The sequence below is a fragment of the Cydia amplana genome, chromosome 24, assembly GCF_948474715.1.
Source record: "Cydia amplana chromosome 24, ilCydAmpl1.1, whole genome shotgun sequence".
NCBI classification, from domain to species: domain Eukaryota; kingdom Metazoa; phylum Arthropoda; class Insecta; order Lepidoptera; family Tortricidae; genus Cydia; species Cydia amplana.
In genome coordinates this window covers 2,481,002-2,493,474 of record NC_086092.1, presented here as the reverse complement: position 1 = coordinate 2,493,474, position 12,473 = coordinate 2,481,002, and the positions used below count along the sequence as shown (strand labels likewise).

The window sequence follows — 12,473 nt, the reverse complement described above, 5'->3', positions numbered from 1 at the left end:
AGATGACACGCATTTTGGAATTATTCGAACACAGTGTTGCTAACCCGCGATTTTTCAAATTTGCCGCCTTTTACTACTGACAAGATTTGGTTGACGGACTTTAGCTTACTTATTTTATTCAATTGAACTTGAACGCATCCTTAGTACATAAAAATGGCGGTAGAGCATTGTTGAACTGTCAAATGAAAACTTGTCACGCAAAACGCAAACCGAAGCGAAGCTACTCGATATTGAGCAATAATATTCATAAGAATCTTAATTTTAGCAATATTTAAGAAAGTTAAGCAAGTCTAAATCATGGCGGATGTTCTCGATATTGAAAATTCCGAGGAATTCGAAGTCGACGAAGACGGTGAACGTATGTCATATATTTCATTCATTTGAATATTGTTTCTTCTGTATTACAATAATTTCTTTTTTAATTAAAGCCTAGTCGGTGCCGATAGTCCAAATTAATAATCTGGAGTATTCCTTAATAAGCTACTAGATATGATTATTGGATATTTGGAAACTTATTTATGTTTATAGGTTATGTGTAATACTTTATCCGAAGTTTCTGGGTATAAGACCGAATATAACTATGTTTAGCCGCCAGTCCAAACCAAAACCTACAACAACAGTTATTAAAACATTTTGAACTGTGTTCTTGATGTCCTTAGTAGTAAAGCATTGTTTTGTTTTCAGAGGGAATCGCCAGATTGAAAGAGAAAGCGAGGAAACGCAAGGGACGTGGATTTGGCAACGAGGGGGGCTCCGGGGGCGCTGCCGAGCGTGGCAACCGAGGAAGGTTTGTGACAAATCTATAGTAATTATCAACATGGGCTACATTTTACCAGTTTTCAGGTACTGTTGGCAAAAATATGCAATTAAAGATGCCCATTTTTCATTGTAATCTCTTAATTATAGTCAGGGTTTTAAAGGGCTGGCATCACATAAGTGGCTCCACCGATGTTATTATGTGCATGGGTGATGATGAGTATGATGACACTTCCCATTACGTGGCTCATCTGCTGATTTGCTGACTATCACAAAAAAAAACATATTTTTAGTGTCACTCATTGTCATGGTTATTTCGTAGGCCGTTTCCATAATGGGATTAACACATTCATTGCCACCCAGCCAAACAAGACATCCGCGCCAGACCACAAAAATTTCTTCATATAAAGCTGTAGTACCACAATCCCGACTATCGAGTCGTCAGGTCTGGGAACGAAATTATAAAAAGACCCAATAGTCGGGTTCTTGGCACTGAATGCGTTAATGGGCTATATACTAAGCATGTTAGTCAAATGTGATAAAACATTTTCAACCCCATCCCGCAGTAAAGGTGTTAAATGGCAATGGCACAATATTTAGATACTTTTTTCACTGAGGTGTGCAATAAATAAGTAATATTGTTGTTACATTACAATAAAAAGTAATTAAATTTTTATTTTAATAAATTTAAAATTATTTTTGAACAATTTTGATCTGTTTCCAGGCATTCGTGAGTATGAACTTTTCTATATAGATATTTCCTTAACATAAAATTGGATTGGACAGCTGCTGATAATATTAAACCACAGTTTGCAAAAAAAAAATTGTACATCTATGGTGAAAATGTGGTTTACTAATGAATGGGCCAAAAACGTTTCCCAAAGTATCACATCCCAAACTATGTTTCCCAAATTATCATTTCCCAAAAAAATGTTTGGCAAAACAACTTATCGCAATTTTTCACTTAGCAATAGTCTTTTTTGGCAAGTTATTGTTTAGCAAATAATTACTTGGCCAAGTTTCATTTTACCAAGTATTATTTAGTCAAATGTATCATTAAGCATAACTTACATGTCCCAAAATATTACATGGCATACAATTTACATACCAATACCTCTATTGGTATGTAAATTGTATGCCATGTAATATTTTGGGACATGTAAGTTATGGCCTCCCATAGAGGGCCTGCAGTATTTTTATTTTTGCTTTCATTTGAAATACTTTATTACGCAAACGGATGTAATTTGTTGAACCATGAACATATCTGCAATAATATTTTAGAATTATATAAGGACCTAAAATAAAAATTAAGGAATTAAGATTCGGTAATCAATGGGATTGGCCGGTCAAAGTATTTAGCAGATGGCGCCAGCATAGATTGCTCTGTCAATCCCTAGAATTGTGTCAAATTCTTGTTTTTTATATAGAATTTTATGCCCTAGATGCCAGCCCTTTAAGCCAAATCTCATAGAACTCAACTAGAGAAGGGGCGCTTGCCCCTTCTCTAGCGCCGGCAAGCTATGATGGTGCCATCTATGCAAACCATTGACAGTTGCCAATCCCATTCAGTGCAGTGTAACTGGTAAAGCGGTATCCAGACGGGATGATCAAATCGATCGATTTGATCAGAAATGAAATTGACTTGATTTTGACATTTTGATGATTAAAAATTTAATAAACATAGTAATTTTTTTGGTACTGCATTGTACCTACTATAACTTAATTTATGAAGATTACCCCGAATCTGCATTACACAAAACTGTGATTTTTTTGTATTATTTCCAGTCAGAATCACGAGCTCTTTCGACCCTAATACGAGTAAAAAGTGGCCCCAAAATTTCATACAAATGCACCAAAAACTTGTGGACATTTTTTCCCAGTAAGAATGGAGAAAGCTACTGATCCTGAGTAGAAATATTATATAAATTCAAAATTCTAACAGAACGAATTTAGGTTCAAATTTAAATAGAGATGCCTATTTGCCAAATTTGCGAAGTGACAATTTGAGCAAACATCTTTTTGGAATATAATATTAGCCAATAATAAACGTTTGCTAAATAAGTTTTTGTCCTAATAACATTTGACAAAGTAAAATCATGCCAAATGATAATTTGACCAAATAAGTTATATGCGAAGTGTAACTTTGCTAAAGGTTCCTTTGGGAAATGAAACTATTGCGATAAGTTTGTTGGGAAGTGAAATTTGGCGAAATGTATTTGGGCCAAACGGAAGTACACCTGAAAATGTTCTATGGTGGGTCACAGTTTGATTGTACAAGTTGTACAAACGTATAATTAATTGCAGGTATGACAGCCTGGCGCCAGAGGGAGACGGGAACACACCGGGGCCTCAGCGCTCCGTTGAGGGCTGGATCCTGTTTGTCAGCAATGTCCATGAGGAGGCACAGGAAGAGGACATTCAGGTAAAGACTAATCTTTTAGTGATTGTAATGTCTTGTATTGTATTTTAGTACGGGTGATTTTCCGCAACTCGACGTCCGGCACCTATTTGCGTGATAGGCTAGTCTTGCCAGCCCAACTCCTCGAGGAATCCCGCCAAACCTTTGATGTTGAGTAGGACCTCGGGGATCCAAGATGTTTTGCCCTGTATGGGGCCACTCCGCTGCACTCCAACATCACGTGAGAGGCTGTTGTAATGTCATAATCATAATCATAATAATTTATTGATAATATAAAATTACATGTCAAATAAATACATAGTGTACAGTGTGTAGCTACAGTATTTTGTTTAAGTACCTTAAATAATTAAATAGCTCCTTGTGGTCGTAGAACGTCTGCTCGAGAATCCATTTTTTAAGTTTTGATTTAAAAAGTGACACACTTTGTGCTGTTATAATTTCGAGCGATGTTAATAAATTTCATGTACTGCTTCGTTCCAGAACCAATTCTCAGAGTTCGGGGAGATCAAAAACATCCACTTGAACCTGGACCGGCGCACCGGGTTCCTCAAGGGGTACGCTCTGGTGGAGTACGAGACGTACAAGCAGGCTGCGGTGAGTACTAACAACTTTAACACATTCATTGCCATCCAGCCAAACAAGACATCCGCATCTGGCCACAACAATTTCTTCATATAAAGATATCAATATTCATAGAAAGGGGCTCGCTTGCGTTCGGCTTGTCATTCGGTTATAAACCTTATGCCGTGCTGTTAGTGTTTAAAATATATTAGCTCGACTAGCTTACGAGCCACAAGCCGAGCCACCAGGCGAGAGTGTAATCAGTAGCTCGACGGGCTTACGCGCTCGAGGCGAGCCACGAGACGCGCCGCGAGCCGAGCCGCGAATCTAAACCGGCTATCATGCTATCGCACTTTTTTCCCTAGGCCACCAGCGCTTCTAGCATTTTACTAAAGTATATATATAGCTATGTGTGTAAATCACATGAAATAAATAATTTTGAATTTTTTTTTTAAAGTTTTGTTATTATCGCAGAGCGCCCGCGAAGCCCTGGACGGCGCCGATATCCTCGGACAGGCCATTTCCGTGGATTGGTGCTTCGTCAAGGGCCCGACCAAAGTGCACAAGAAAAGGCGATAGTGTACTAACCAACGATGACGAATACTGATGTGTGGTATCTCAGAAACACCTAGCAACAGTTATTGGCACCTGTTTTTATCAGGGTTCGAAATTATCCAGATAATTATAGTCTTTTTGATAATTATCGCGATAAAAATCCTGACGATAATTATCACGCATAAAAATCACGATACTTATCGCGATAATTATCGAGATAACTATCATTGATAATTATCCTTTCGAACCCTGATTTTTATATTAAAGTAAACATAGCCACCTTGAAATAAGGTCGAAAATGCTATCATTGGCGCGATCCCTGCTTATGAAAATCAGTTGCCAGTTGAGCTGATGTAAATTCATGACGATTAATATAATTATGATGTTTATGAGATACTACTTATTCTTTAGAGGGCATTGACCTTCTTCGTAACTAGCAACATGTTGTATTACGTATGTGTGACCGAACCATGTGTTTTGAGGTTATAAACAGGGTTCGAAATGATAATTATCAGTCATCAGTATCAGTATCAGTTATAGTCATCTTGATAATTATCGATTTGATAATAACCTAATAAAATTGAGCAGAAAACGCCCCAGTTATTATTTTACTATCAAAGAATTCAAAGAAAATAAATATAGCACCATCCATACCTGGGATAATTATTCGATATTTATCGGATAAATATCAAAGACTATAATTAGGTATCTGGATAATTTCGAACCCTGGTTATAAAGAATTGAAATGTATATTGGTTATCTTGATTAAGTACCTCTAACTAGTAATTGACAGTTTTGGTGATTTGGTTTTTATACATGACCTTATCTTAATCATAAAGTTTATTTCAAAATCCCGCTTACCTAGTTTAAGTTAAGGTTAGACAATCTGTCAATCACAAGCTAGAATATGTATGTATGTATGTCTAAACTCTTTGTACAAAACAGGACACAAATGTATGGCACAGGAATATTGTGTATGACATTGATGCTAGTTGGCGCGCTATGCGATGCACTTTGCTATATGTATTGTATGTTATATTCTTATCTGTAAGCTTGGTTTGTGTACAAAGTGCTTTGCGTAACGATTCCTTTAGACTTTAATATAAATATAAGAGATATTTCTAATTTTTGTTTCATTTGAATCCTACTTTTAAGTTTTTTAGTCCTGTAAGACGTAGCATGAAGGTTAAGGTCTTATTTTGCTAAATTTTTGATCAATTTCTATAGAGGTTCTAAAATTCGCAAGACTACCATTTAGGGTTGTGTATTGTATAAAGATTTATGATTTAACACATTCATTGCCCATCCAGCCAAACAAGACATCCGCGTCAGGCCAAATAAAATTCGTCATATAAAGCTGTAGTACCACGATCCCGACTATCGGGTCGTCCGGCCTGGGAACGAAATCATAAAATACCCGATAGTCGGGTTTTCAGCAATGACTCTATTAAATCACCTCCGACCGCATCGTTTTTAAAAATGACATAAGTTATCTTATACTACGTTGATATAACAAGCACTTAGCCCACCTGATGGGAAGCCCGTAGCCTATGGATGCTTGCATTGCAGTCCTAGTCACGTCAGTACCACCCCATAAGGGTAAATCCACAGATATAAGTATTATATGCTCTGAGGGTAAATCACTACATTTTATAAAACAAAGTCCCCTAACGCGTCTTTGTATTTTCGCGATAAACTCAAAAACTACTGAACGGATTTTAATGTGGTTTTCACATATCAATAGAGTGATTCTTGATTGAGGAAGGTTTAGATAATTTGTTAACCCGTGCGAAGCCGGGACGGGTCGCTAGTTACAAATAAGACAACCGCATTATTAGAAGAATTTATTAAAATCTTAAACCATTTCAATCATATGCGCTAATGTCCAGTCAGCCTTCAGTTCCTCTGGCTCCTCGATGGTGACCCCCGCAGCGGTGACCACGCCCAGCTGGTAGCGCCAGAAGGAACGGGCGTCGCGGTAAAACAGCACCTCCATACATTTACGGACCAGGGCCCTAGAACGGAAGGAATATGACATAAACATGGTCTACTAGTGTCTAGTACCACAGAATAAATAATAGTACTAAGTACAGAAGACTCACTCTCTAACAAAACGCGTCTGTTACGATCAGCACAGATATGGCCGCTAGGTGGCGACAGCGCCACGCGCGGCTTATGGCTTTCCCCAAAATTGGGGCCGAACGGATGTACTTTTAGCTACCTGTAGCAAAGCGACGAAATCGCGGAGTGAGGCACGCCTGCTAGTACTAGGGTTCCATAGCCTAAACGGATAAAGTACGGAGGGAGATAGCCCTGGGCCTACTGGGACCTGAACACGTGACACCTGACTTGGTTGCTTGGCTTGGCAACCTTAAGGCTACACTCTGATTGCCCCTAACCCTTTAACCGCCAGTCTGATATACAAGACATTACATATCCAGCTCATTTCGCCACAGTCTGATAAATAAGACAAAGATCTGATTTGGTTTTTACAGCACATTTATAACTCCCGTAACTATGCCAACCCTCTGCGTGGTACAATTACTGTCGGTGGCGACACGAGCACGCTCGATCAAAAATTGCTGGCGGTTAAAAGGTTGTATATAATTGCCGTACGATTAAATAGAATAACATAACTGTCATACAGTTTGGCGAAAGAAGATGTGTAATGTATTGCTGTGTATTTTTTTATTGAGTAAATAAAAAAAAAAAAAAAAAAATTGAAAAATACTCATACATATTTTACTGAAACTTGAATTTGGAATAGCTGTAATGTAAGACGTGGACTATAGTGGGCTCGGGGAACCTTGAGTCCTATGACAGTTACTTGTTAGTGACGGGTCGTGTCGATATATCGTAACTTTTTTTATAGGCAAAGGCGTGACTTGCATTCAGCCACATCGGTAAACATGTTTTTAAAAATATAATCTGCATTTCTAATGCTTGTCATGTTGTTGTTTTTGTAATGATTTAAGTTTTTTGGCATAAATTAAGTAAAAAAACGAAAGTTTTCGAAAAATAAAAATGCAAACATTTCATTTTCCTGTCATAATTGATTACCCGTTAAACGCGCGTTCGTTGGTTCGTCAGTTCATTTATACGTCACACTCGACGAATGTAAGAATACAAATTAAATCTCCTTTATTTTATTATCGCAGACAACTTAAATGATTATAAATCTGACACTAAGAGCGTAGGTACTGTGTTAATGTATTTTGTACACTCGTTTCCATTTTCGACATTTGTTTATCGATACTTTTCCGCACTAGTCGATATCGTCCAAACGAAGTAAGTTTTGCAGGACGTAAACGTAAAGTCTGATTGAGATAATTTCTTGTAAATGTTAATAATTATTATAATTCCAACGGAATATTATTGTAATGCCATATATCTACCTAAAATTAATAAATGTCATTTTTAGACACCGCCAATTCGATTTTAATGTAACGGTGACGCCACTACAAGGTTGTGTCGTGGGAATAACTGTCAGTGTCATAGGACTCAAGGTTCCCCGAGCCCACTATAAAGTTACCTGATTTTACGGTACTCACTTAGCGGCCTCCTGGTCTAGCGGCCCCTTGTCTGCGGCGTCGCGCAGCAGCGGGGAGGCCATGTAGGCCCCGAGGCCGGTGGCCACTACGGCGTCCTCGTAGGCCGTGCCCAACTTGTCGACCGTGCCCAGGAATGGCTCTCCGTCCTGAATAACAAGTTACATTTGAAATAAAACTATTAAGAGCCAACAGAAGCGGTCATTTCTCCATACAAACGTACTCTACTGTTTCCTCCGTGGGTTTTGAAGCTAGAGCAATGATTTTTTCAACACAGATTAATATTGTCAATATCTGTGTCGGACCGTTTTGATTTTTTTGGTATTTTTGTTTTTTAAGGCGCTAGAGCCCTTCAAAAATGGCCAAAATGGCCTAATTGACTATGCCGCAATGAGAGGCGTGCTATTCAAAATTGACATCAATTAGTCAAAAAATCAAAACGGTCCGACACAGATAATGTCATAATCATTTAGATTTCCAAATTTGGTTACGATTGGTTAACAGAGATGTGAAAAATACTTTATAAAAAGTATTTAAATACAAATACTTCCTTGATATACTATTTCAAATACAAAATAGTTTTTGAATTTGTATTTAAAATACAAAATACGAAATAGGTATTTTCAAAATACTTTTTAAAAATACAAATACTTTGCGATAAAAGGTACTCTGAATAGTGAATACCTAGTCTGAATTAAAAAGTATTATTACTCAGAATATCCGAATTGAAAATACTCTCTTTATTCTTTGAAAACAGTGTGTCAATCAGTCCTCTATCTAAAGTGCAAATTTCTAGTTGTTTGCTCATATTAACCGGAAGGATGGATGGATGATGGTTTATAACGGACAATTTTTAAAAGCATTAATTTAGATTTGTAATGTTTTACAGCTGGTATAATGCCTCTCGTTAGTGTGATAAAAACGTCTCGTTTGTGTTTCATCAGGGCAGAAAAGTTTGTTCTGCTCTCGTACCTTGAAACCCTCGTAACACTCAAGATTCCACTTTTTTAACCACTCGCTACGCTTGTGATCATGTGCGACGTTACTAAACAGATTCAACAGTTCCGTGTTAAAAGAATGAGAGAGTTGCCAGGATTGTAAGATCAGAAGAGATTGTAACATACATTACCTACTATAAAGTATTTTGTATTTTGAAAATAGAAAATAGGTCCCAAAAACTATTTCAAATAAAATACAAAATAGTTTTCTTCAAAAGGTATTTAAATACAAAATAGGTATTTTGCATTTTGTATTTGCATTTTAAATACAAGTATTTCAAATAAGTCACATCTCTGTTGGTTAAGTTTTGGAGGAGGAAACAGTCGAGTATGAAACCTCGATTTTTGAGATTTTTACGCAGGATTTTTCGCCTTGTCCTTATCGCACTAGTTTTAGGAGCCGCTTCCGTTAGCGAGACGGGTATATTTACCTAAAATATTTAAATCATAGCTCCTGTTGGCTCTTAAAACGGATTATATCGCGTATTGGGAAGCGCGAAGTCGGTGGAGGGGGAAGTGGCGCTGATCGTCACAAACACAGGTAATCTTATGGAATGTCCGACATTAGTTCTAGCGGCAGCCGCTTGAACTAATTTTACTCCATAAGATTTAACGTAGAAAGTCCGACAAAATGAGGGCAGCACCAGTCGTGCACATAGCGAATATTGAATTTATACTACATCCCGACGTTTCGAACCCTTTACAGCGTTCGTGGTCAACGGGTGACAGGATAAACTACTGTGCAAATCTACCCACTTACAAAATAATGAACCATCATCTATAAATTTTAAGGTTATACATACAAAATTGGTTGGTGGTTAGCACCACCCCACACTAGCGTCTCTTGAGCGTCGAACTCTTTGGCTGCTGTCGACGCAACGTTGGCGCAACTGCGCAGCGACGCCATTTTCCATAGCGCTGACTAGACGCTGACGTTCTAAAAACACTAGTATTGGGTGGCCCTTAAACGCCACGCCTATTTTTATCGTGTGCGGCGCGTCATAATGAACCTTGTGGGCATGCACGAAGGTTGATATTGAGCTGTAGCCGCGCGCGTCAGCTGACGTCTTCGGCGGTCAAAAGGTAGTACTGTTTATTTTGGGTTATTAGGACAAAAGTCTACAAGCAGTAACAGTATGTTTGTCATGAATTCAGGGTGATGGAACAAATGGTAAAAATCAGGGTTAGAAACTATCCAGATAATTATAATCTTTGATAATTATCCGACAAAATATTGGATAATTATCCCAGGTATCATGGTGCTATATTTATTTTCTTTGAATTCTTTGATAGTAAAAAATAATTATTGGGGCGTTTTTTATATTTTAGGTTATTATCAAAACGATAATCATCACGATAACTATCATTGATAATTATCGTTTCGAACCCTGATAAAAATATTGGAAAAAGTTCAGTGAGCCAGAAAAATTCCAACCTGCATGCCGGCTACAATATAGTTGCTCCAGAGGGGGTCCATTTTGCTCCTCTTGTTGTAGAGCACGCGGGTCAGCCAGCAGTGGAGGGACTTCGGCTTCAGCTGCAGACCGTCTCCGATGCATTGCTCGTCAATACTGCAACAGTCACCAATATATTATTAAACTAGCGACCCGCCCCGGCTACGCACGGGTTAACAAATTATACATAAACCTTCCTCTTGAATCACTTTATCTATTAAAAAAACCGCATTAAAATCCGTTGCGTAGTTTTAAAGATCTAAGCATAGCATAGGGACAGACATACAATGGGGAGCGATATAGTACTAATGTTCTTCTTAAATGGTTGGTAGTCCTCAACTGTGCATTACTACAGAAACTTCCTGTTGCCTGATACAACCTTCAAACCTTAAAGAAAAGAGTGTACTCCCAGCTTAAAGGCCAGCAACGCACTTACACTTACAACCCCTCTGGTGTTGCAGATACAGGCAGGTAGGTGCATAGGTACCATAAAATAAGATATTCAAAAGTGGTGGAGTGACTCTAAAAATTTGATCCACCCAATTAACAAACTTGCATATACTTACATCTTCTGCTCAATAATGTCCTTCAAGTACTGATAGTCAGCATAGTCTCCACCATTCCCCAGCAGGATGAGGTCATTGACCTTACTAACACGGGGGCAGTCGCGGAAGCGCGCCAGCGAGCCGTACGACCCGAGCATGTCTCCGGCCACCACACAGCCTCCATTGAACTTGACGCCGATTACTGTGGTGGTTGTTGTGATGGGCTGGGCCGAGCTGGAACATATATTTTGTCAAAGGACTGTCTCATTTCAAACATAGACAGAGAGAATCATACATCTTTTTCTTACACTAGTACTAGCACCCAAAAGAAAAGGATGAGTATTGTTTTTTTTTTTTTTTTTTATACCACATAGGTGGCAAAACAAGCATACGGGCCGCCTGATGGCAAGCAGTCACCGCAGCCTATGGACGCCTGCAACTCCAGAGGTGTTACATGCGCGTTGCCGACCTTTTTTTTAAAACCTGTACACTCCTTATCCTACTCCTTTTTTCTTATTTACTGACAATTTGGTTGGACCAACTATATTAGAGTATTTAGAACTTTTATAAAAAAATTAAGAAGCAGTGAAGTGTTTTAGTGGGATTATCTATGGTTTAAGTGTCAAAGTAGAAAACTAAACTGTTGACTTTGGTCATGGATTTGGTAAAAAAGGTCATTGACTTTGGTATACCAATTTTTTAACAAAATCTACGAGCAGAGACTGCGGAGTTGTAGCCACTTTACTAACTCCTGAAGAGCTGTATAGTATAAAATCCTAAGATTAATACAAACACCACTAAGAACTCCTATAGACAACACAGCAAGAAACGTTTTAAAAGAAGGAAACATGAAGGAACGTGATTTTTAATTAAGAATTGACATAATACGGTAAAAAGGAACTTACTGTGCTTTGAAATCTTGTACAGTGTGGTTAACTGGGCCGTATGAAAATGAGTTTCCTGGGAAGTTGTAGAAAGCGCCTGGAGATGGGCCATTTTGCCAAAACGCAGCGGGATTCATCATGTCACCCATAAAAGCCATCGTGAAATGACACTAAATTATTTGCTATAATTAAGTCGAACAAGAAAAGTTGCAAAAATTGCTTGGGAATGACAAGCCGCTTCGAAATGACAAACAAATTTTGAAAACGTTTCGATTCTAAAAATACTTTTATTTTTTAATTAGTTGATATGATCTTAAACCATATTTTTGATGAAATTTTTATTAATATTTTTAACATATCCGTTTACTTTATATTATATATGTCAAATTTTCTCATATTTATATTAGTTAAAATATGTTTTTTTTTAAAGAATTTTGTAATTAAATAACCTGAACTGTTCGAAACGGAACGTTTTGATTCGTTCGGAAGTTAAAGCTATCTAAATGCTCACTATTGCTTTAATAGTTTTACTTTATTTTACACTATTATCAAAATACATGATACATATATGTACTTTTACTTTAAAAGTACTGATTTGTTATTTTGTCTTAATCTAAAACTAAAATTATGCCAAATTTCATTAAAATAAATATAAATATAGTTTTAAAATTTTAATCTTTTAATAATCAATGAATTTTAATTATTACCTATCAGTTATCAAATGCTATGTTTAATTTAATTTTAATGTCTAGT

At 37.4% G+C, this 12,473-nt stretch overlaps 2 protein-coding genes across 2 annotated transcripts; one reads left to right on the top strand and one right to left on the bottom strand.

The window, feature by feature from the left end:
• Window positions 1–181: 181 nt before the first annotated feature.
• On the top strand, window positions 182–4,327 carry LOC134659369 (RNA-binding protein 8A). The gene is made up of 5 exons (XM_063515042.1): window positions 182–358; window positions 685–787; window positions 3,061–3,178; window positions 3,656–3,769; window positions 4,211–4,327. The coding sequence occupies exons 1-5, from the start codon at window positions 298–300 to the stop codon at window positions 4,313–4,315; spliced, it is 501 nt and encodes a 166-aa protein (XP_063371112.1). The 5' UTR covers window positions 182–297; the 3' UTR covers window positions 4,316–4,327.
• Window positions 4,328–6,122: 1,795 nt separating this feature from the next.
• Window positions 6,123–11,984, bottom strand: LOC134659151 (proteasome subunit beta type-4). Its single transcript, XM_063514779.1, has 5 exons — window positions 11,742–11,984; window positions 10,858–11,070; window positions 10,273–10,408; window positions 7,843–7,988; window positions 6,123–6,306 (listed from the first exon to the last, which is right to left on the bottom strand). Exons 1-5 carry the CDS (start codon window positions 11,876–11,878, stop codon window positions 6,147–6,149), a joined length of 792 nt encoding a protein of 263 aa, XP_063370849.1. The 5' UTR covers window positions 11,879–11,984; the 3' UTR covers window positions 6,123–6,146.
• Window positions 11,985–12,473: the final 489 nt, after the last annotated feature.

Excerpts from the sequence above, each read along its gene's own strand:
- LOC134659369 (XM_063515042.1), top strand. The coding sequence starts at position 298 with ATGGCGGATGTTCTCGATATTGAAAATTCCGAGGAATTCGAAGTCGAC. Across the intron at positions 788-3,060 it reads GAGCGTGGCAACCGAGGAAG|GTATGACAGCCTGGCGCCAG; the intron begins GTTTGTGACAAA and ends AATTAATTGCAG. Across the intron at positions 3,179-3,655 it reads CACAGGAAGAGGACATTCAG|AACCAATTCTCAGAGTTCGG; the intron begins GTAAAGACTAAT and ends GCTTCGTTCCAG.
- LOC134659151 (XM_063514779.1), bottom strand. The coding sequence starts at position 11,878 with ATGGCTTTTATGGGTGACATGATGAATCCCGCTGCGTTTTGGCAAAAT. Across the intron at positions 7,989-10,272 it reads ATATTGTAGCCGGCATGCAG|GACGGAGAGCCATTCCTGGG; the intron begins GTTGGAATTTTT and ends CTTGTTATTCAG. Across the intron at positions 6,307-7,842 it reads CTAGACCAGGAGGCCGCTAA|GGCCCTGGTCCGTAAATGTA; the intron begins GTGAGTACCGTA and ends CTTCCGTTCTAG.